The sequence below is a fragment of the Bidens hawaiensis genome, unplaced genomic scaffold (assembly GCF_021521415.1).
Source record: "Bidens hawaiensis isolate Kalapana, Puna unplaced genomic scaffold, B.hawaiensis_p1.1 tig00007678_1, whole genome shotgun sequence".
NCBI classification, from domain to species: Eukaryota; Viridiplantae; Streptophyta; class Magnoliopsida; order Asterales; family Asteraceae; genus Bidens; species Bidens hawaiensis.
The window spans coordinates 1,021,059-1,039,995 of NW_027491534.1; the positions used below are offsets into that span (position 1 = coordinate 1,021,059).

Here is an 18,937-nt window from a genome sequence, read left to right on the forward strand (position 1 = left end):
TTAAGCTTCTTAAAGGGAAAGGGTCAACTCTTCTTTCAGCTAGCTTATGCAGACTGGTAATGCCATTTCCATTCAACCTGTGTCCTGCCTTTGTCTGTTATGTCATCACTTTTGCTTTATGACAGGTACCAGTTTTATGTCAGTCATGACTTTTACTGCTGATTTTTACTGTAGCCAGAGCTCCCTTGGTCAACTTAGGAATCTTGTTGGGCAAGTTTCGAGCTTCTCCATCTGGCAGCTTATATTTGTTGTTTCTTTGTTCCTAAGCTTTCCCAGCTTGTAAGTGCGTAGAGGTACCCACGTCATCATTCATCAAGTAATATAATCTCTCATCCTGCCAGTTGTTTTTACATATCATACAACTTTGACCCGCTTGTGCGTAAGGCACCACCTCAAGGCCCTCATGCATGCTTTTTTTAAACCAAGTATGAAAGCTTGAATTCACAAAGGATATAAGTGAATCAAATAATGAATATGAAAATGATATAAACCTAAAAAACCAAAACCGATTATAGTGATCGGTAATAAAAATTATAAATCTAAGTTTTGAGTTTCACAACCGCATTTAAATGAAAATATATCATCCAAGTTACAAGGAAATGTGGCTTTTCAATTAAATAATTCATATCAAAGAACAAACAATAGTAACATTCAATGTAATGTGAAAAACAACCAATGAAGAGAGGCTTACATACACTCTGCATTCATCTCTCTTTCAGTAACATAATCTAGAACAAGATGTTAAGATACAAAACAATCCAACCTGCCATTGATATGATTGCAAAGATATGAACCCAAAACAAGATGGCTGCAGCCTCCTTCCCACACCCTCTTAAACTCGCAACAGCACCTGCAGTGCATGCATGCACACATAAGAATCAGGTTTTGACGTTTTATGGTCAACGGGTACAATAACAATTAATTAAGATTTTTGGTGGGTATCTGCTAATATTCATGTGGGCAATGAATTTGCATGTGTTGACTTCTTTTGGTCAATGCCTACAAAATCTATCAAGATTTTGGGGTGGGTGTTTGATAATATAAATGTGGGCATTGAAAGACCAGGTTTGACCTTTTCTTAGTCAATATCTATAAATCAATCATGATTTTAGTGGGTGTCTGAAAAGATTTCGCATTAAACAAGGTCACAGGTATGTATATACAGTTACACATATAAGAACAAGTTTGACTTTTTTGGTCAATTACTACAAAATCCATCAAGATTCTCGATGGGTATCTCATAAAACAGATATAGAAATTGAATGCCACAAGAAAAGGTTTGACTTTTTTCTTGCTCAATTTCGAGAAAATCAATCAGGATTCTTGATGGGTATCTGATATACAAATACAGACATTGAATGTATATGCATATGCACATAAGACGCAAGTTGACTTTTTCTTGGTCAATTTCAAGAAAATCCATCAAGATGTTGGTGGGTACCTGATAAAACAGATGTGGACATTGAATGTTGTAAAAGGAGAATGAATCGGAACATTTTATCATCAGGTGGAAAAAATCCAAGTTTATCAGCTAATGTCACAATCCCCAATCCAGCTGGCGGAACCAAAATTAATCGCCCGAAAATAATCGCAGCGGTCATTTTTAACCCAAGTTTTGAATTCCCAGGTCCTACAATTATTGTTCCAAACTAATAAAAAGATATCTAGGTTTAACAGATATCAAAAAATTAAAAGTTATAGATTATGATACTAAAGTAAAATAAAAATAAAAAAAAAAGATTCAGAATTATGCATACCCAAGAATCAAGCAGCTATCAGTGAAGAATTAGAGTGGTGCATTAGGAGTGAAGATCAATTGCTTTAAGAATGGTATACATCCAAATAAAATAGCCAGTATCTATAATAAACCAAGAATAATGAGTGTGTTAGAAATGGTATGAGTGAATAGCACACATCATTTTCTAAATAAATGAGTTATGCATGTGAAATTTAACTTTACATTTCCCCAGTTTTAGCAAGTGTTTTTAAATTACGCGCAAAATAGGAATCCTTTACATTTTATTACCTATTTTTGCAAGACAGTTACATTTTATTAACAAGTGTAGCAATGAAACCTATACAACAGGTAGCGTGTCATTTTATTTGCTATAATTTTAAACACTTGGCGTGATAGATTATTTGCCATTCTAGTGTATATGTATATGCCATGTGGCATCTGACGTGACATTTCAAAATACAACTTGGCTTGTTGAAATGAAATTTACAGTTCAAAAAATATATATAAATTTTTCATTGTTATTATTATTATTATTATTATTATTATTATTATTTTGCGTGTGTGGTATCTGATGTGACAATTGACATGACATCAGATAGTGTCACACACAATAAAATGAGGTCGGTTACTAAAATCATTATCATTTTGCAAATAAATTAAAAGTTGCTTACTAAAATTAAGAAAAAAAGTAAAGTTGCTTACCGAGGCAATAATAGGGGGTTGGAGTATTTGATTTAACTTCAACTTTTCGTACCAATACTTCAAGAATTTCTTTATCTACAATAAGAAAAATAAAAAATTTAAAAAACAAAAACTTTCATGGCAGTTTAACATTCATCCAAAGAAAATATATCAAGAAAAGTATTAACTCTTACCTTTCCATTCACAGGTAAATTTTCATTTATCTGTTCAGACTCATGACTAAGCAAAGGAACTTCTTCAGGAGGATTGTGGTTACTTTTTGGAGTGTTTTTTATTGGAAGATTATTATGTTCAATATCGAAAGACCCCTCGGCAGGAGGTGCAAGCATTTGAAAAACATACGTGTAGAGAATAATAGCACCAACCTGTATAGATCAATATTTTTAGGATATTATTAAATAATTTAAAGTCTCATTAAACTTGTAACAAAAATTTAAAAACATATATAGCTTACCCATTGCCCAAAAGAGATGTAGGCTTTCCATCTTGAGTACATTTAGCGGAATCACCAAAAGGGTGATTTATCTCTACATAAAGCTGCAATTAAGACAAGTGATACATTCCCAATATTCCCTACATGTAAATCATTCAAACAAAATTAATATCACTCTAAAATGACTTATTCGACATAAATGCTCTTCATGCTCATTTTATCTGTATTCTGCATCCTGATACTTTAAAAATGGAGGAATCTGTTAGAATGTATTAGAGTTGAATGCCATTACATTAGGCCCGTTAGCTTAGCTCTAGGGGTGTAATCAAGCCAAGCTTTTGAGAGCTCGAGCTCAACTCGTTTCAAAATCTATTTCTAAAGATCGAGCTCCGCTCATGAGTAGTTTCTTAAGCTCGAGCTTGGTCGTTTATTAATTATTAATTAATTTATATACATTTTAATTATTTTTATTAATATTTTAATTAACTTTTATATCTAACATAACACATACTATTTAGTTATTTTATCATAAATTTATATATAATAATAATCATTATATAAGTATATATTTAATAGTATTAAATTGAATTTATGTAAATAGCAGGCTCGTTTAGGCTCGGAGCTAGCTTGAGCTCGATAAGTGAAGCTCGGGCTTGGCTTGTTTATTAAACAAGTTTATTTTTGGGCTCGAGCACATTTAAGCTCTGCTTGATTCGAGGTTTTAACAAGTTGATTGCTCACAAGCGTCTTAACTCGTTTACACCCTACTTAGCTCATTAAGGTTACGGTTTTGTATTATTTCTATATATATACCTACATAAATACCCGTATATTGTGACATACTAAAAAACAATCTCAATGATTTAACTCTTTTCTTTTAACATAATTAATTAAGAATAGTAAAACTTACCAACACCAATATGAATGATGGTAAATTTGAAGTATGGGTATGGCGGACGAACAATCCATGCAACGAGTAATCCTATAAGCGAACTGGATATGGTAGCCAGCACAACGTTAAAAGGAATGAACCACCTGTAAAATTGTAAGCTTGTGATTATTTCAACCGGATATGGTAGCCAACACAAAAATTGTGTGTGCTGCATTTTTTTTTTCTTTTTCATCTCTGATTTTATTGAATCCGAACCAACAAGTCAAAGTAAACGCTAAATTGAAATCTTACCACTCGATCATTTTTTCAAAAGTGATGGCTTGTCCGAGTTGAGAGAATATCAAGCATGGTAGCAAAAGCAAAAAGACCAACTACATTAAACAATAATAATGATAATTTATAATATCATATTAATATTACAATTGTAAAATATAAGAAAAGTGAATTTGTATACATATAGAAGATTGCATAATTGCTTACACACCCCATTCAAAAGCTTCCTTCCGCTTGGAGGCAAGATGTTAATATACTTGGAAGCCATTAAGAATCCCAAAAAGCACATGGTAAAAACTTTGGCAATTGGTAAAACCGCAATTTTGATAGAACCCAACAGTGACTCCCCTTGGGTGTCCATTAAAACCTCTGATAAGAACCTATTCATCCTGACCCGAGTCAAAAAGTCAAACCTCAATCTAACCAATTTATTTCTCTCTTTTAATCCAAATTGCTCAACTACAATAACTTGCAATTCTCCTCAAATCTTTCTTTGACTCTGCATCCAAATTCAAGTCAAAGAAAGCCAAAAGTCAATCTTGAAAGTCAAAGTTACTCTGTAATTGAACATCTCAGATTTTGAAACAATGCATATCCTTAAAATTAAGCAAATGAAAATTGTATTCAATCAAACTTTTATAAAGAAAAAAGTCATGAAATCGAGTTATCGATCTTGAAATGCAAAGAAAACTAAGAGATTAAGAAAACTAGCATAAACCCAGATGAGAATTAATCTTATAGAACACGAAAAACAGTTAATTTCATTCATAACAGTAAATTGCAACCACTGATGAAACAGAATTAATTAATTTTAAATGGCAAAGAAAACTAAGAAATCAAGAGAAGTGGCATAAACCCAGATGAGAATCAATGTCATATAACATAAAACCAGTAAATTGCATCATGAAACTGAACTAACTGATGATAAAACTAGCAAATAAAGAAAACTAGCAGAAACCCAGATGAGAATGATACAACATTAAAAAGCAGTAAATTTGATTCACTAAAACAAAAAAGATTAAAGATATAAAGCGGAAAAGGACAATAAAGAGGATGATGGAATGAAACCTTGAGTAAGACGCCAGCCAATTGAATTGAATGGTTTTTTGGAATGATTGAGGGTTTTAATTTAAGTAAGTAAATTTGTTACGAAGTTTCAGATGATACGGATTGAAGTAATCCAAATGCTGCGAAATAAACGCCATATTCATATTCTATCTTCATCTTCATCCTCTTTTCTTTTCTTTGCAATTGGAATCCTTATATTAATTCATTAACTAATTAATGCTCTTTAACTTTGACAAACTTCCAACGATCCCCCTCTTACTTTTCTTTACCAACCTTCAGCATTGGCAGGTTAATGGGTTAAAATGTGCAACCCAATCCCGACTCATGTTATTATTCTTGTCAAAGATTTCGATCTTGACCCGCACACACATAAATTATGGTCGACCAGATCAAAGCCCTTTTAACCCATTTTTCAAAAAGTAATAATAATAATCAAATTGTTATAATTTAGGGTCGAGACTAATATGAGTAGCTAGGTTAGAACCCGTGTAATATATGACCATTGGTAATAAAGTTAAAATAAAACTACTAATATAAATAATTGTTTAAGTCCAGCAATTTTTGTTCACATGATACATTTCCTTCCAACTTATTGATTTAAATTTCTCCAGTGAACCAAAACCTACCTAAGTCCAGCAAAGAAAACGTAATCACCATAAGTGCAGCTGGAAACGTATCGCTTACTTGAATACGTAATGAAATATGTATGTGGTAATTTTTAAAATTCAACTTTAAAGATCCACTCCATACAAATCTGAAATCCTAGTAACATATATAGTTAGAGATAATTTGATTTTTTAAGTGTCAAAAGAATAATTAGATTTTCTTGTGGCAAATCAAATTACAGTTTTGATAATCATAAGATTTGGATGAGCTATGAGTAAATATACACCTAAAGAAGTTAATTATTTTATTTTACTATTTACAATAGTCATTTAAAAAATAAGTTTTAACAAAACAGATTGCGCAAGTATATTTAATGGCTGATAATCTGACAGTGGTAAAGATATTGGCCCGTGTAGAAGTTGTAAATATAAAATGTTTGAAATTAATTAGTAAATTTTAATGATGATTTAAAGTGTGCCTAAGTTTAACAACAATTGTGATAGTGTTCGAATACTATTTTCGGTGTTGTAATGCCTAATGCACTTAAAAAAATGCATGATAATCATCTAAGTTTGATAATCTTTCTTTCACCTTCTCACCAAGACTAAATACTTGCTCACATATATGAGATACATGCTCAAAATTAATTTAAATAAAAGATTTTACTCCAAATTTTATATAAAATCTATAATATAGATATAAACGAAACCCCTAAAATCCTACGTGTCGCGATGTGGTCGCAGCCCCCTTTTATGGAATCCACCAGATTGTTTAATTTTTAAATGGAGACATCTCATTGATTTAACCCAAATTCATGGGTATTGGTCTTACCAAAACCAGATAGCTCTTAAACGGGTTATAATCTCATTAAATTAAAAATTAATCTTACCAATGATTTGATATGAAAATCCTATAAAATAGGGATATACTAAAATTTAATATCCAATTTAAAAAGAAAAAAATATTATTTATAATCAATAAACAATTTTATAGTAAAAAACATAAGCGGGTCATGGGTCATGGGTCACCAAAGCCAGATAGCTTTTAAACGGGTTATAACTTATAACATATCATTTATTTATGAAACCTTTTCATCATTAAACCCTAAGTATATTATTAACTTTCTTACAATAAAGAAAATTAAAATCCAAAAAATAAATATTAAAAAACAAAAAATGTAAAAAAACCATTCTCTCAAACCATCAGATTGCTTTATTTGTAAATGAAGGTTTCTCACGCATTTGACCCCGATTCACGGATAAAGGTCTCACAAACCAGATAGCCCTTAAACGGGTTATAAAATCTCATTATATTAAAAATTAATCTCATAAAATATTTGATATGAAAATCCTATAAAATAGGAATATGCTAAAAATTAATATCCTATTTTATTATTAAAAAAATATTTATAATTAAGAAACAATTTTATAATAAAGAAAATAAACGGGTAATGAGTATCACCAAACCCAGATAGCTTTTAAACTGGATTATAACATATCATTTATTTGTGAAACTATTTTGTCATCAAAACTCAAGTATATTAATTATTAACTTTCTTACAATAAATAAAATAAAATCCAAATATACATATATAAATATTAAAAACGAATAATGTACAGCAACTCCCGTAATATAAGGGATAAAATCTAGTAAAATTTGACCATTACACCCTTCCTTAGTTATTGAGAAGGAACACAATTGTGAAACTTAATAAAATGGCATAATTGTTATTTTGATACGTCTTCATTATTTAAGTTTTTGTATCCCACGTAAAATAAAAGTCAAAACCCACCCCGTGATCTACCACTTATATGAGTAATATAAAAAAATCAATTGAAAAAAAATTTTGAAAATGAGTTGAAAACTAACGTGTCTATTAAAAAAAGGAAAAGGGTTAAACATAGATTAAAATATAGCCATAAAAGTTTTTTTACTTAAACAGCAACCCGTTTTTATACGGGCCAACACAAACCTGACCTGTTTCTAAAACGGATTGTATTAGTTAATCCAAACCCGATCCTTTTTAAGCAGGTTATGTTGTCAACCCAAAACCTTTTTTCGCGTCGGCTTCGTTCATGTCAATTGTATTGGTCTAGTGGATAAGACACCAATATTGTTAACTAAAGGTCACACGTTCGATTCTCATTCCCTAAGTTTCCCGGTTGATGAGATATGTCCTATTTGTCATAAGGCGTGTTTAGACTCATATGGGGAGCACGAGGTGCACTGTAAAGAGCTCCCGGGGTTCAAGTACCGACACGATCTGGTTAGGGATGTGCTATTTGATATATTCAGGCGGGCCGGAATTTCTGTTAAGAAAGAAGCACCTGTGAATTTCCTGACTGGCCTGTCGGAGGGAAGATCATCTCTTCGACCGGCTGACATTTTGGTGTTTGGATGGATAGGAGGAAAACACGTGTGTGTGGATTTAACAGGGGTTTCTCCTTTGGTGGGCTTGGGGAGTAGTGGCTTCGCAGTCGGTCAAGCCGCATTAAAAGCTGCTTCAGGCAAGATGGCAAAACATGAGAAAGCGTGCCTTAACAACCAACATGTATTTATTCCTTTTGTTTTTGACACTTTTGGTTTCCTCACGCCTGAAGTTGTGGAGTTACTTACCCGTGTTCAACAGGTCACGCATAGTAATGTTATGACTCCAAGATCAGCTAATGTAGTTTTTAAAAGATTGGGTTTTGTAATTCAAAAAAGGGTAGCGGCACAGCTTGTTGCCCGCTTGCCTTCTGTTTTGATGTAATCGTGTAAAATATATAGTCGGTTGTTATATCTAATGAAAATACTAGATTGATTGCCACACCTAGTTATACTAGAAATAAAATAAAGGAGATAAGTCAATTACGAAAAACTTATTAATACATTTTTGTACCTTTATTTCACATAATTAATAATAAAACATCATATTGTTTGTTTTTAAAAAAAAAACTGAAAATTTAATATACGTTCACTCCAAGTACTAGGATGTTCACTCATGATTGTATTACAAAGTACAAGATTACAATATACATAAATAAACATAGCTTTTCAAATAATAATGGGTTAATTAAAACAAAATGGGCCAAGTCTTCAATTTAATTAATCACTCAATTTAATTTCTTCTTCTAGTTGGACCCAAATCAAGGCTCCACTAAACCCAACATATAGAGGTGCACAAAAACCCGTTCAGTTATAAAGCAACCCAAGACCGATATGATAACCGTTTTTGTTGAAGCCCAGCCCAATCTAGTCTGATCGTCAATTTGAAATAGGTTTGAGTATATATCCAATGAAACAAGTTTGTTGAAACTGGTTTGGATCTCGTCAAAACTTATTTGGATTCAAAATTTACCTGTGTGCAACAAAAGTACACAGTATACTTACGCCAACTTTTGACCCGTTTAAATTTCATGATTCATCTATTTGTGTAAGGCCTCGTTCCCGGAAGCCCTATTTTGGCGTTAGATTTACTCATAAACACAGTTCTAAAATCAGATTTAATTAAAAACTTTTCGCAGAATACATAATATTAAACCTTCTTACATAACATAAGTGCTTGTTTTGAAACAAAATACATTAAGTCTTAAAAGGTAACGTAAACGACACATGAATCTTCTTTTCTTCGATGCCCGTCTTCACTTTGTTGCCACGTGTCTTCCCTCAAGCAACCCGTCGCATCCTATTCACCTGCGTGCATACTAAAAGTCAGCTACGCTGAGTGAGTTTTAGTTAATCAATTAACATACAATACATTCATGTTCTTACTCATACGTGTCCGGAGATACGTATTTCGGACTCTACTTACTATTACTTCTTTCATACTTGCTTTACATACATACATACATACATTCATTCGGGCTCTCATACTTTCTTTCTTAATCCCCTATGGTATAACACAGGCTACACCATCTCTACCATCACAGATATTTTTAGGGTCTGGTCCCTTGTGTCTCAGATATTATTAGGGTCTGGTCTCTTTTGTCTCAGATATTATTAGGGCCTGGTCCCTTCTGTCTCAGATATTATTAGGGCCTGGTCCCTTCTGTCTTAGATATTATTAGGGTCTGGTCCCTTTATCTCAACTAACCATACAACCATACTTGTCTCTTCACTCTTTCATGCATTCATTTTCATACGTGCATACTATACATATCTTCTAATCATGTATATAAATATATATATATATATATATATATATATATATATATATATATACATATATATATACATACATACATACATATTCATTCGTATAAACATTCTATCATAACATTCAATACTTAATCATATATATTATACACATATCATACACTCACCACTTAAGGTAAGTGTATTAACAACTATCATATTGGGTATGCACATAGCCCCGCAAACATAACAGATAAGGGGCTAGAAACTCACCTGGAGTCGGTTTCTCTCGCCGTTGATGGTAATGCCCTTCCTTAGTTGTGCACGGCTAACTGTACAATACATTACGCGTGTCAATTATCTGTTACTAGTATCTCTTATATCTATGCTAATGAAACCCTCAACTAACGGGGGTCATGGAATTTCACATGGAAGAATTTCTCTTCTCATGGAAGAATTTTTCTTCTCATGGAATTTCTCTTCTCATGGAAGAATTTCGCTTCTCATGAAGTTTCTCTTCTCATGGAAGAATTTCGCTTCTCATGGAGTTTCTCTTCTCATAGAAGAATTTCTCTTCTCATGGAAGAATTTATCTTTTCATGGAAGAATTTCGCTTCTCATTGAATTTCTCTTCTCATGGAAGAATTTCTCTTCTAATGGAAGAATTTCGCTTCTCATGGAATTTCGCTTCTCATATGAAAAACCCATTTTTTTACATCTATTTTTTTTGGCTCTTTTAAAGCTATTTTACTCTGTGACTCTTCCTTAGGACCCGATTTTACCCTTTTTATGGGTTTTGGGTTGTACCAACTTTACATACCCGTGTTTTATGAGGTCCAAACATCAGCTTTTTGTCCTATAACATACCCGTGAGGTTATAACTCACCAAGTTTATGTTTTTCTTACATTTCACGGCCTGATCTATCATCCTATCAGTTTGCATGTCGAAACCGACTAAAAATTTAACCATTTAAACTGAAACCTACCTTTTGCTTCGGGTTCGGTTCGGATCCGAGACAACTTGAGGATCTGGACGTGATTCTTGTTATTTGAAGACACTTTGAGCACCAAGATCTTCCTTACTTTAACCCGGATTTGGATTCGGGTATTGAGAGAGTGTGTGTGTGTGTGTGTGTGTGTGTGTGTGTGTGTTTGTTATGTTTTGAAAGAAAAAGAAAGTGTGGGGAAGTGGTGGATATTTATAGGAGGCTATGGGCCCCACCACCCACTCTCAATTCCAAATCCAATATTATCCAAACACTAACACACAATTAAATAAACGACACACGGTTAATAACAAATCATTCTGTTATTTAATATTCTGAAAATACGGATGTTACAATTTGACCCGTTAATGATATTACATAATCCGAATTGACTTGTTCATAAATAAATGGGTCAAAAATTGCACGTCAAGTCCCAAATTGATAATCAGACACGAATTAAACGACTAACTCTCGTTTATATTAATCAGAAAATCTAACTCAAAAAACTAATTACAACTCTCAAATCCTAACTCGGTTTGAGTCTTGATGAACCCTAACTTGGTTGCATCTAGATGAACCCTAACTCGGTTACATCTCACACCTTCACAATCTATAATAATTAATATATCTTAGTTTATATAGACTAACCTATCTAACTAGCCAAGATATTACCAAATATAATAAAACATTAGTTGCAACCCCATAAGCCCATTACATCATTAATGAATCCCACGGGTCCAATAGGTCCAAACTAATCACCTACACGTGACAGACCTATTAAGTTGGAAATTATGTCTAACAGCACGTCCAGTTTGCTAACTCTTCTTTGTAATTAACCGTAAATGAACAAAATGTTGACTTTGCCTCTGACCTGGAACAACCCATTAATCATGTACTTCAAATATTCTTGATCAACGCAATCTTTCGTATTATACGTTTTTCTACAAGTACTTTTCTAGTCAGTTTTTTTTAGATTTGACTTTTGTGGTCAAACACGGTTTCCATTCATATTGACTTCAAACGTCAAACATAGCGTTTCACACGATCTAGCATAGTTATGTAATCTAATGCAACAAACAGAGGAATGAGGAAGTTAATTTAACAAATTGAAGGACTTTTTTTTTATGCTAAAAGCCAAAAATTTCTATGGTTTTTTGTATGCATAAGATAGCCTCCAGTTGGGCCCTTTCTTTGAACCGCAACACAAGTGCATTTGCTGTTTTCTACCAAATACTCTGCTGTCTCTCTTATTGTCCCATTTATCCTCTGCCTGCATCCAAAATTTCATCAAAAGGTAAGTTTCAACGTATTATCAATAGCGGTCATAGTCGTGTCAGGTTGATGGGTTAGCTGGCTGAAATTGATGGGACCCAAACACGAGACAAATATTTATCTGTGCCAAAGACATTAACTTTAATCCGGTAATCTGTTGATCTAAACAGGTTGGCATGTTCTAAATGGGTTGTAACTTGTAAACGTATCGTGAATGGGCTAAAATGTAACATGTTGAACTTATAAAGTATATGTTTGTAAGTGTTTAACCTATTTAACAAATTACAAAGGCTTTAATCAGTCACATAAAATGTTGAGGGACTTAACGAGATGTTTTATGAAAGTATGCGGGTTTCTTTTACAACAAATAGGGTTTTCAAGTTTAGAACAAGTTTGATGTAGGGGTGCAAAATGATCCAAGTCGAGCCAAGTTCAAGCATGGTTCTTTAACGTATAGCCTTACATAAATAATAGGTTTATTTAGACTCGCCCTTCTAATCAAGCTCGACAGACACTAGGGCCCAAGCTAATTTGTATCAAATTAGAACTTATATAAGCTCGGCTTAGCTTTAACTTTTTGCGAGCAATTCATAAATGACTCGGCTTGTTGGTAATTAGATTTATAAGTTTGTCCTTTCTAGAGTCAAATTATGGGAAATTGGCAAAAACAATAAACAACTTACCCTAATATTGCATTAGCTAAACTTTGACGTTTTCCTACAACAAGAAGGTCAATTCCATGCGCTTTGGTTTGTGACATAATCATATAAGCTTTGTCTTTTGCTTCGGTTTCGACTCTCGACACATTCACCTTCAACCGAGGGTGCACAACCTTGCACGCGCTCTTCATTTGGTCAAGAAAGTCAACATCCCCACCAATGCAACCGCAAACACCACCATGAAAACCATGTGTTCCGTGGTGGTGGTGGTGATGGCGGTTGAAGATGCGTGTTTCTTGAAACATGACATTCCTTGCTTCCAAATTGTAGGATTCTCAACATGAAGAAGATACAACATGTCATTATCATAAACTACACGCGATAAAACATAATGGAGACGGGTTGGTTCGGCTACAACCATAATCTTTTGCCATTGTACCGTCTTACAACCATTGTCGATGGATGATGACATTGTTTTCGGATTTTTATTACACCACCTGGCGCCACACCACCGCCCTGTCCCGCTATAGATGATGGGAGGGAAGATGGTGGATGAAATGTTTGGTTTCTTTTGGCATGTCAATAAGAACAGCCACCAAACCTTAGGCCATTGTTTGTGATCAAAAACTTGTTTTGCTTCAACACATTAAATTGGAGGGGCATGAGTAGTTTTAGGGGATTTGTTTTAAAAAAAAACAAGTCAAAAACAACAAAAGTTTAAAGATCATTTTACACGTCAAACTCGATCTTTTTTTTTTACTTTTGTTTTTAGTATTTTTAAATTTTAAATGAAGATTACTTTTTATTTGAGTGTATTTGGTTAAAAATTTATTTTCTTGGCATTAATTTAACTTTTATGAAAAATAACTTGCACTTTATAGAAACTATGTAAGGGTGGAGGAATTGGCATGGCATTGCATTGCCATGATAATTTTGCATGAACCATTATCGATGCCAGGGTCACCTCAACATGCCTCTCGCAATGCCAGAGGCGAACACACGCGATCCGAAGAAGCAAAAAATGCCTCTCTCAATGCCAAGGTCACCTCAACATTCAACATGCAAGTTGGTGTTCTAGAGTTATGTTTGGAGCTAATTTGTCTTCCACCTTTTCTATGTTTGGTAATCATATTTAATTACTTCAATTCATTCAATTCAAACAGTTGAATTTGATACTTGTTAATATATTTGTGTTTGTGAATGCCTTTGGTAAATCATTTATTATTCGTTGCAAATGTGTTGGCTCTTTTGGACTTATACTCGTGGATCAAATTTGACACATTCTTTTATATTTTTTTGTCTTACGCGTCTTTCTTTATATTTATCTACCCTTACAACCGGTATACTATCATATCAAATTTGACAATCGACATATTAAGTTGTAATTAAGTCTCCTGCCAATGTTTATAGATATTTAAAAAATGACAACGAGTTAAAGCTACCGTAAACACCAAGTCTTTTATATGGTCCCATTTTGGTGCATAGTGGCGCCGGTAACGGTACATAAACTGCATAACTTAATATTTTCTTGTGTGACCGACTTGGTTAGCTTTGTAGACTATTTATATAGAGTATTACTCGCGATCAGCCTGTTGGTTTTAATTTGATTAGTGTGGCAGCCAGCAGTAGCCCTCACGTGGAGATGGCAGTTCCCGTCTCATCAAGAGCGGTTATAAGTGATTGATTGTAACCAGCTAAATTGTTTGTGTGCGAACATGAGCAACTGAATGTTTGCATTTATCCCAATAGACATATAATAGCCAATAAAAGCATGGGATATGAATTCTCTTATATTTTCTATTACGTGGAATTCTCATGTATAATTTAGTCTAATAGCAAGACAAATGCTACATTTCAAGTAGCCAAAGAATCCACATGTGATGGTTAGAAATGCATGACTTAAAGCCACAGCTTATTAAAAATGGTTCACATATGGGATTCCTTTTAGAAGTTTTGCTTCTGGAGGTCTAAAATACGATTTGCCAAAATATTTATTGCACGTATAATAAGTGTTTCGTAGTGAGATTTTTAGATTATTTATTGGATGGCTGTTGACATTTTCGATTATATCCCACATCATGATGTTACATGGATGATCTAGACATCTAGTCGATCCATATGGTACAAAATATATTATTAACCGGTAACCTCTTGTTACTTACCATGCTTCATGTTATGTGATTGTGATATATGTTGCGCAAGGCATTCTAAATAGTAAATATGAAACCGAAACTGAATGATAGATAGATACGTGAATGAATGATGTTACATTATGTCTGCTAATTATAATCATCATCTAGAACAATGTTAAATTCATATCATTTCAATATACCTAATCATCAATATTTTACGTAAGTATACAATATCCGAAACAGAGAATAAACATAAACTCCGGCTGTCGCATTCGCCGGAGAAACCCATTATCACAAAGCTGTTCACCTGAGAACCACCACATTCCGCATCATATCCTTAAACTCGGTAAAATCAACACGCCCATCATGATTCCGATCAACTGACGAAATCATCATCTCCACTCTCCCAATCTCATTCCCTTCCGCAAACCCCAACTTCACCAACACCGCCTGCAACTCCTTGGCCGAAATAAACCCGTCTCCGTCCTCATCAAACACCTTAAACGCCTCCGTCATGTCCGCCTCCTCACCGCCACCTCCATCCTCCTCCTCGTCGTCGTTGTTGTCATTATTTTTATTACCCAAGTCCTCATTATCATCCAGTCGAAAGAAGAGGTCGTCAATCTCCTTATGCAAGGCTTGGAAATCGTCGAAGGTGAGGCCGGTATTCCCGGGCTGGATGAAGGTTCGGATGATGGAGTCGAGCTCGGAGATGTTGGTGTCGAGGCCGAGGAGGATTAAGGCGCGGCTGAGCTCGTCGACGGTGATGAGGTCGTCATGGTTGGTGTCAAAGAGGTCGAAGATGCGGCGGAGGCGGACGGAGTTTAGGGAGGGTGAGCGGAGGCGGAAGGAGGAGGATTTCAGTTGGTTGCCTTTCGCGGAGGTAGGCGTTTCCATTTCTAACATATATATATATATATATATGTATGCTCTGCCCTCCGGAATTGGAATCGGTTGTTTTGAGTTGAAGGAATTGGGGGTGGTAATAAGAGGATTGAATTGAATTGAATTGGGTTTGAATTTATGTGGTTTGGTTTGAAATGGAAATCAATGGTGGAAATTGTGGATCGATAATTGATTAAGCGAGATTGCTGGTGAGATCTTGTATGCATGCACGCATTGATTTACGATAATTTCCTTCCTTTGCACGTTATAATTCTAGATGAATTTTGTTATAAAAATGTTAATACTAATTCTTAGCAATACGCTTGATTTTATTATTACTATTTTTTTAATAAAATCATGAGCTTGTAAGCAGTGGCGGCAGTGGCGGATTCATCACCAGTTAGGGGGGGGGGGGGGGGGGGGTGGGTTATCAACAGGGTAAATTAAATACAAATTTATTATTCATCCGTTTTAGTTTAGCAAAGTTATAAATCATACCTATTACTTCTAATTTCCTTTGATTTTTAACAACCTTAGAGAGCTAAAGTTAAGCAATTTATATTAATTATTAATCAAATCTAATTAAATTGAATAGATTAATAATTGCTTTTTTATTTTCGATTTACAACCACCTTTCATTTACTTATCTAGTTAAATATTCTATCAATTTTTGTTTTGGGTAAACTTTGAAATTTTATTATACGCGTTATAAACATTTGTTTGATTTGACCAAAAGAATAAAGAATCTCAATAAATTCATAATATTATTAAGCAAATAAGTATTAAAGTTTTATTATATCGTTAAGCAAACTAGTTTGGATTATATTGAGTCAACAACTCATTGTAATATGACCCGGCTTCTTTTGACCATGCCTATTTTTACCCTCACTCATATAAAATCTTGGATCCGCCACTGCTTGTAAGTTGATTATTTAGGGTGACTTTAATCAGGTTGGTTTTTGGAAGTCTTCCGACTTATTATTTTTCACTATTTAAGGCTCAGATTAAAGTTTGGGACAATTTTAAAGGGATAATGAGAATTTTTCTTTGACGTGGTTCCAACGATGTCAATAAGGTTCATTGGGTAGCGTGGGAGAAGGGACGCTACTCAAAGAGAGCAGGGGGCTTGGCTTGCCGGGGCACAAGGATGTTAATGGTGCTCTTTTAGCTAGCGAAATGGGTTTGGAGGTTTAGAATGAAGGAGGGGTTGTGCAAAATGGCTATTGAAGCCATTCACCTTAAAAAAACGGGCTGGGAAACGGTTCCGATTAATAAAATAGTTACATGATCATGGAGAAATAGAGCAAAGGTTGTGGAAATGTTGGTGTTTGGTGGGGTTAGGATGAAAAAATTAGAGTGGAAATGGTAAAGATATCAAGTTTTGGTCGGACATTTGGGTTGGAGATTCTTGTTTCCAGTGTGATTTTCCTAACTAGTTCAAGTTGGGAATCGTCTCTAGTTCCGAGGACGGAGGTTGAGAGAGATGAATGAAAAAAAGTAGTTTTAAACGCATTTTGGCAGCGAAATGTAGTGGAAACTTTGATGGGTGGATTTGGGCGAGGGAACCGACGGGTGATTCCCAGTCAAATCGGTTAAGCGTCTATTGTGTCCCATTCGTAATGTTAACAATAATTCAAATTTTAAATGATGTAAATGGGTTCCAGCTAAGTGAAATATTCATGTGTGGTCGCCCAAGTTGGATAAAATTCCAACTATAGAGGCTTTAAAAGGGCGAAACATTCAAGTTCAAAGGAATAAGTGTGTTCTCTGTGAGGTAGCCCTTGAAACAGTGGATCACATTGTTACCAAATGTCTGGTGGTTATACTGTGTTGGAATGGGATTGTTGTTGGCTCAATTGTTGTTTGGCCCAAGTGTAAAGCCCGGCCCAAGAATTATTAAGGTTTATTATATTTGGTAATGTCTTGGCTAGCAAGTTTGGTTAGTCTATATAAGCCGAGTTATGGTTAGACATTAGAATAAGTGAAGTTGATGCAACCAAGTTAGGGTTCATCAAGAGTCAAACCAAGTTAGGGTTTGAGAGTTGTAATCAATTTTTTGAGTCATATTTTCTGATTAATATAAACTAGAGTTATTTGCTTAGTTCGTGTTTGATTATCGATCTAGGACTTGAATTGATATCATAGCCAATTTCAAGAAATCGATAATCGAGTTAACCGAGATCGGCAGAGAGTTTACAATCGGTTGCTGGTGAGTGGGACCAGCTACCAGCGGTGACAGGTTGCTTCGTAAATTTCGTCAGTGGCTGTTTGGGTAGTTTACCCAGGTTCGTACGGCGGCTACGGAAAACGGAACCAGCGGGTTCTACTCGGATTGGTTTTGGCTAGTAGGAATCGGGTTTTACGAGAGGTATTTGTGCGGATTAAGATAGTTGTGATTAATCCAAAGCCAGTCAAGATTTTCCTGCGATCAAGGTTTAGTTTGTGGGTAAGGGGTTTTTGTCTTTTTAAGGCAACAATTGTCAGGGGCAATTTTTTATTGCTTCTTTTTGTTAATTAAAGTCAAAGACGAGGAATTTAAAGAAAACAAGTTGGTTTGATATTTCTTCCTTTTTGGTTTTAACAACTTGAGTTATTTTTATTGGTTAAACAAGACGGTTTGATCATTGTTTTTGGATTGGACAAACGGCTCAATCGTATTCTATTGGGTTAAACGAGTTAGGTTTTAACCAAGGTTTAATTTATTTGGTGAGCAAGTGGATTCGTTTCTGAAAAGTTGTTTGGAACTGATTGGTTTGTATTTGTTCCAACGAAGTGGAGCAAAAGGGTTCGACGTCAATGTCTGGTGACGAAGAAAGACCGGTAATCCAACCCAAAGCGAGTGGGGGGATATCACTGCAAGTTCCAAAGTTAAATGGAACTAACTACATCACATGGGTGATTGTGGTGGAAGCGATATTGGATGATCAAGACCTATGGGATGTTGTTCAACCAGAAAAGGGTACGGTTATTGATGCGAAGAAGAATAAAACAGCAAGATCGTTTTTGTTTCAAGTGGTGGATTGTGATATTCTTCTTCAGATTTCTCAATACAAGAATGCTTGAGATATATGGACGGCTTTGAAGCACGGTATGTTGGGGCTGAGCGAGTTCAAAAGGCTCGACTGCTAACTTTGAAAAGTGAATTTGAGAAACTCAAGATGGCGGAAAACGAGAC

The 18,937-nt window shown here is 34.5% G+C and overlaps 2 protein-coding genes and 1 pseudogene across 3 annotated transcripts; all 3 read right to left on the reverse strand.

Annotated features, from left to right (window-relative positions):
- Nucleotides 1-680: 680 nt before the first annotated feature.
- LOC143635726 (protein PIN-LIKES 6-like) lies at nucleotides 681-4,523 on the reverse strand (annotated as a pseudogene). Its single transcript, XR_013154116.1, has 9 exons — nucleotides 4,250-4,523; nucleotides 4,057-4,136; nucleotides 3,784-3,908; nucleotides 2,895-3,013; nucleotides 2,614-2,805; nucleotides 2,441-2,515; nucleotides 1,712-1,858; nucleotides 1,442-1,649; nucleotides 681-850 (listed from the first exon to the last, which is right to left on the reverse strand). The product of XR_013154116.1 is annotated as a protein PIN-LIKES 6-like (transcript).
- Nucleotides 4,524-11,936: 7,413 nt separating this feature from the next.
- Nucleotides 11,937-13,050, reverse strand: LOC143635774 (uncharacterized). The gene is made up of 2 exons (XM_077103522.1): nucleotides 12,770-13,050; nucleotides 11,937-12,084 (listed from the first exon to the last, which is right to left on the reverse strand). The coding sequence occupies exons 1-2, from the start codon at nucleotides 13,048-13,050 to the stop codon at nucleotides 11,937-11,939; spliced, it is 429 nt and encodes a 142-aa protein (XP_076959637.1).
- Nucleotides 13,051-15,180: 2,130 nt separating this feature from the next.
- Nucleotides 15,181-15,774, reverse strand: LOC143635775 (calcium-binding protein CML42-like). Its single transcript, XM_077103523.1, has one exon. It carries the CDS (start codon nucleotides 15,772-15,774, stop codon nucleotides 15,181-15,183), a length of 594 nt encoding a protein of 197 aa, XP_076959638.1.
- Nucleotides 15,775-18,937: the final 3,163 nt, after the last annotated feature.

Bases quoted from the DNA above. Each gene is read 5' to 3' on its own strand.
- LOC143635774 (XM_077103522.1), bottom strand. From the start codon at position 13,050: ATGTTTCAAGAAACACGCATCTTCAACCGCCATCACCACCACCACCAC. The intron at 12,085-12,769 runs GTAAGTTGTTTA...TTTTGGATGCAG, and splicing joins TTAGCTAATGCAATATTAGG to GCAGAGGATAAATGGGACAA.
- LOC143635775 (XM_077103523.1), bottom strand. From the start codon at position 15,774: ATGGAAACGCCTACCTCCGCGAAAGGCAACCAACTGAAATCCTCCTCC.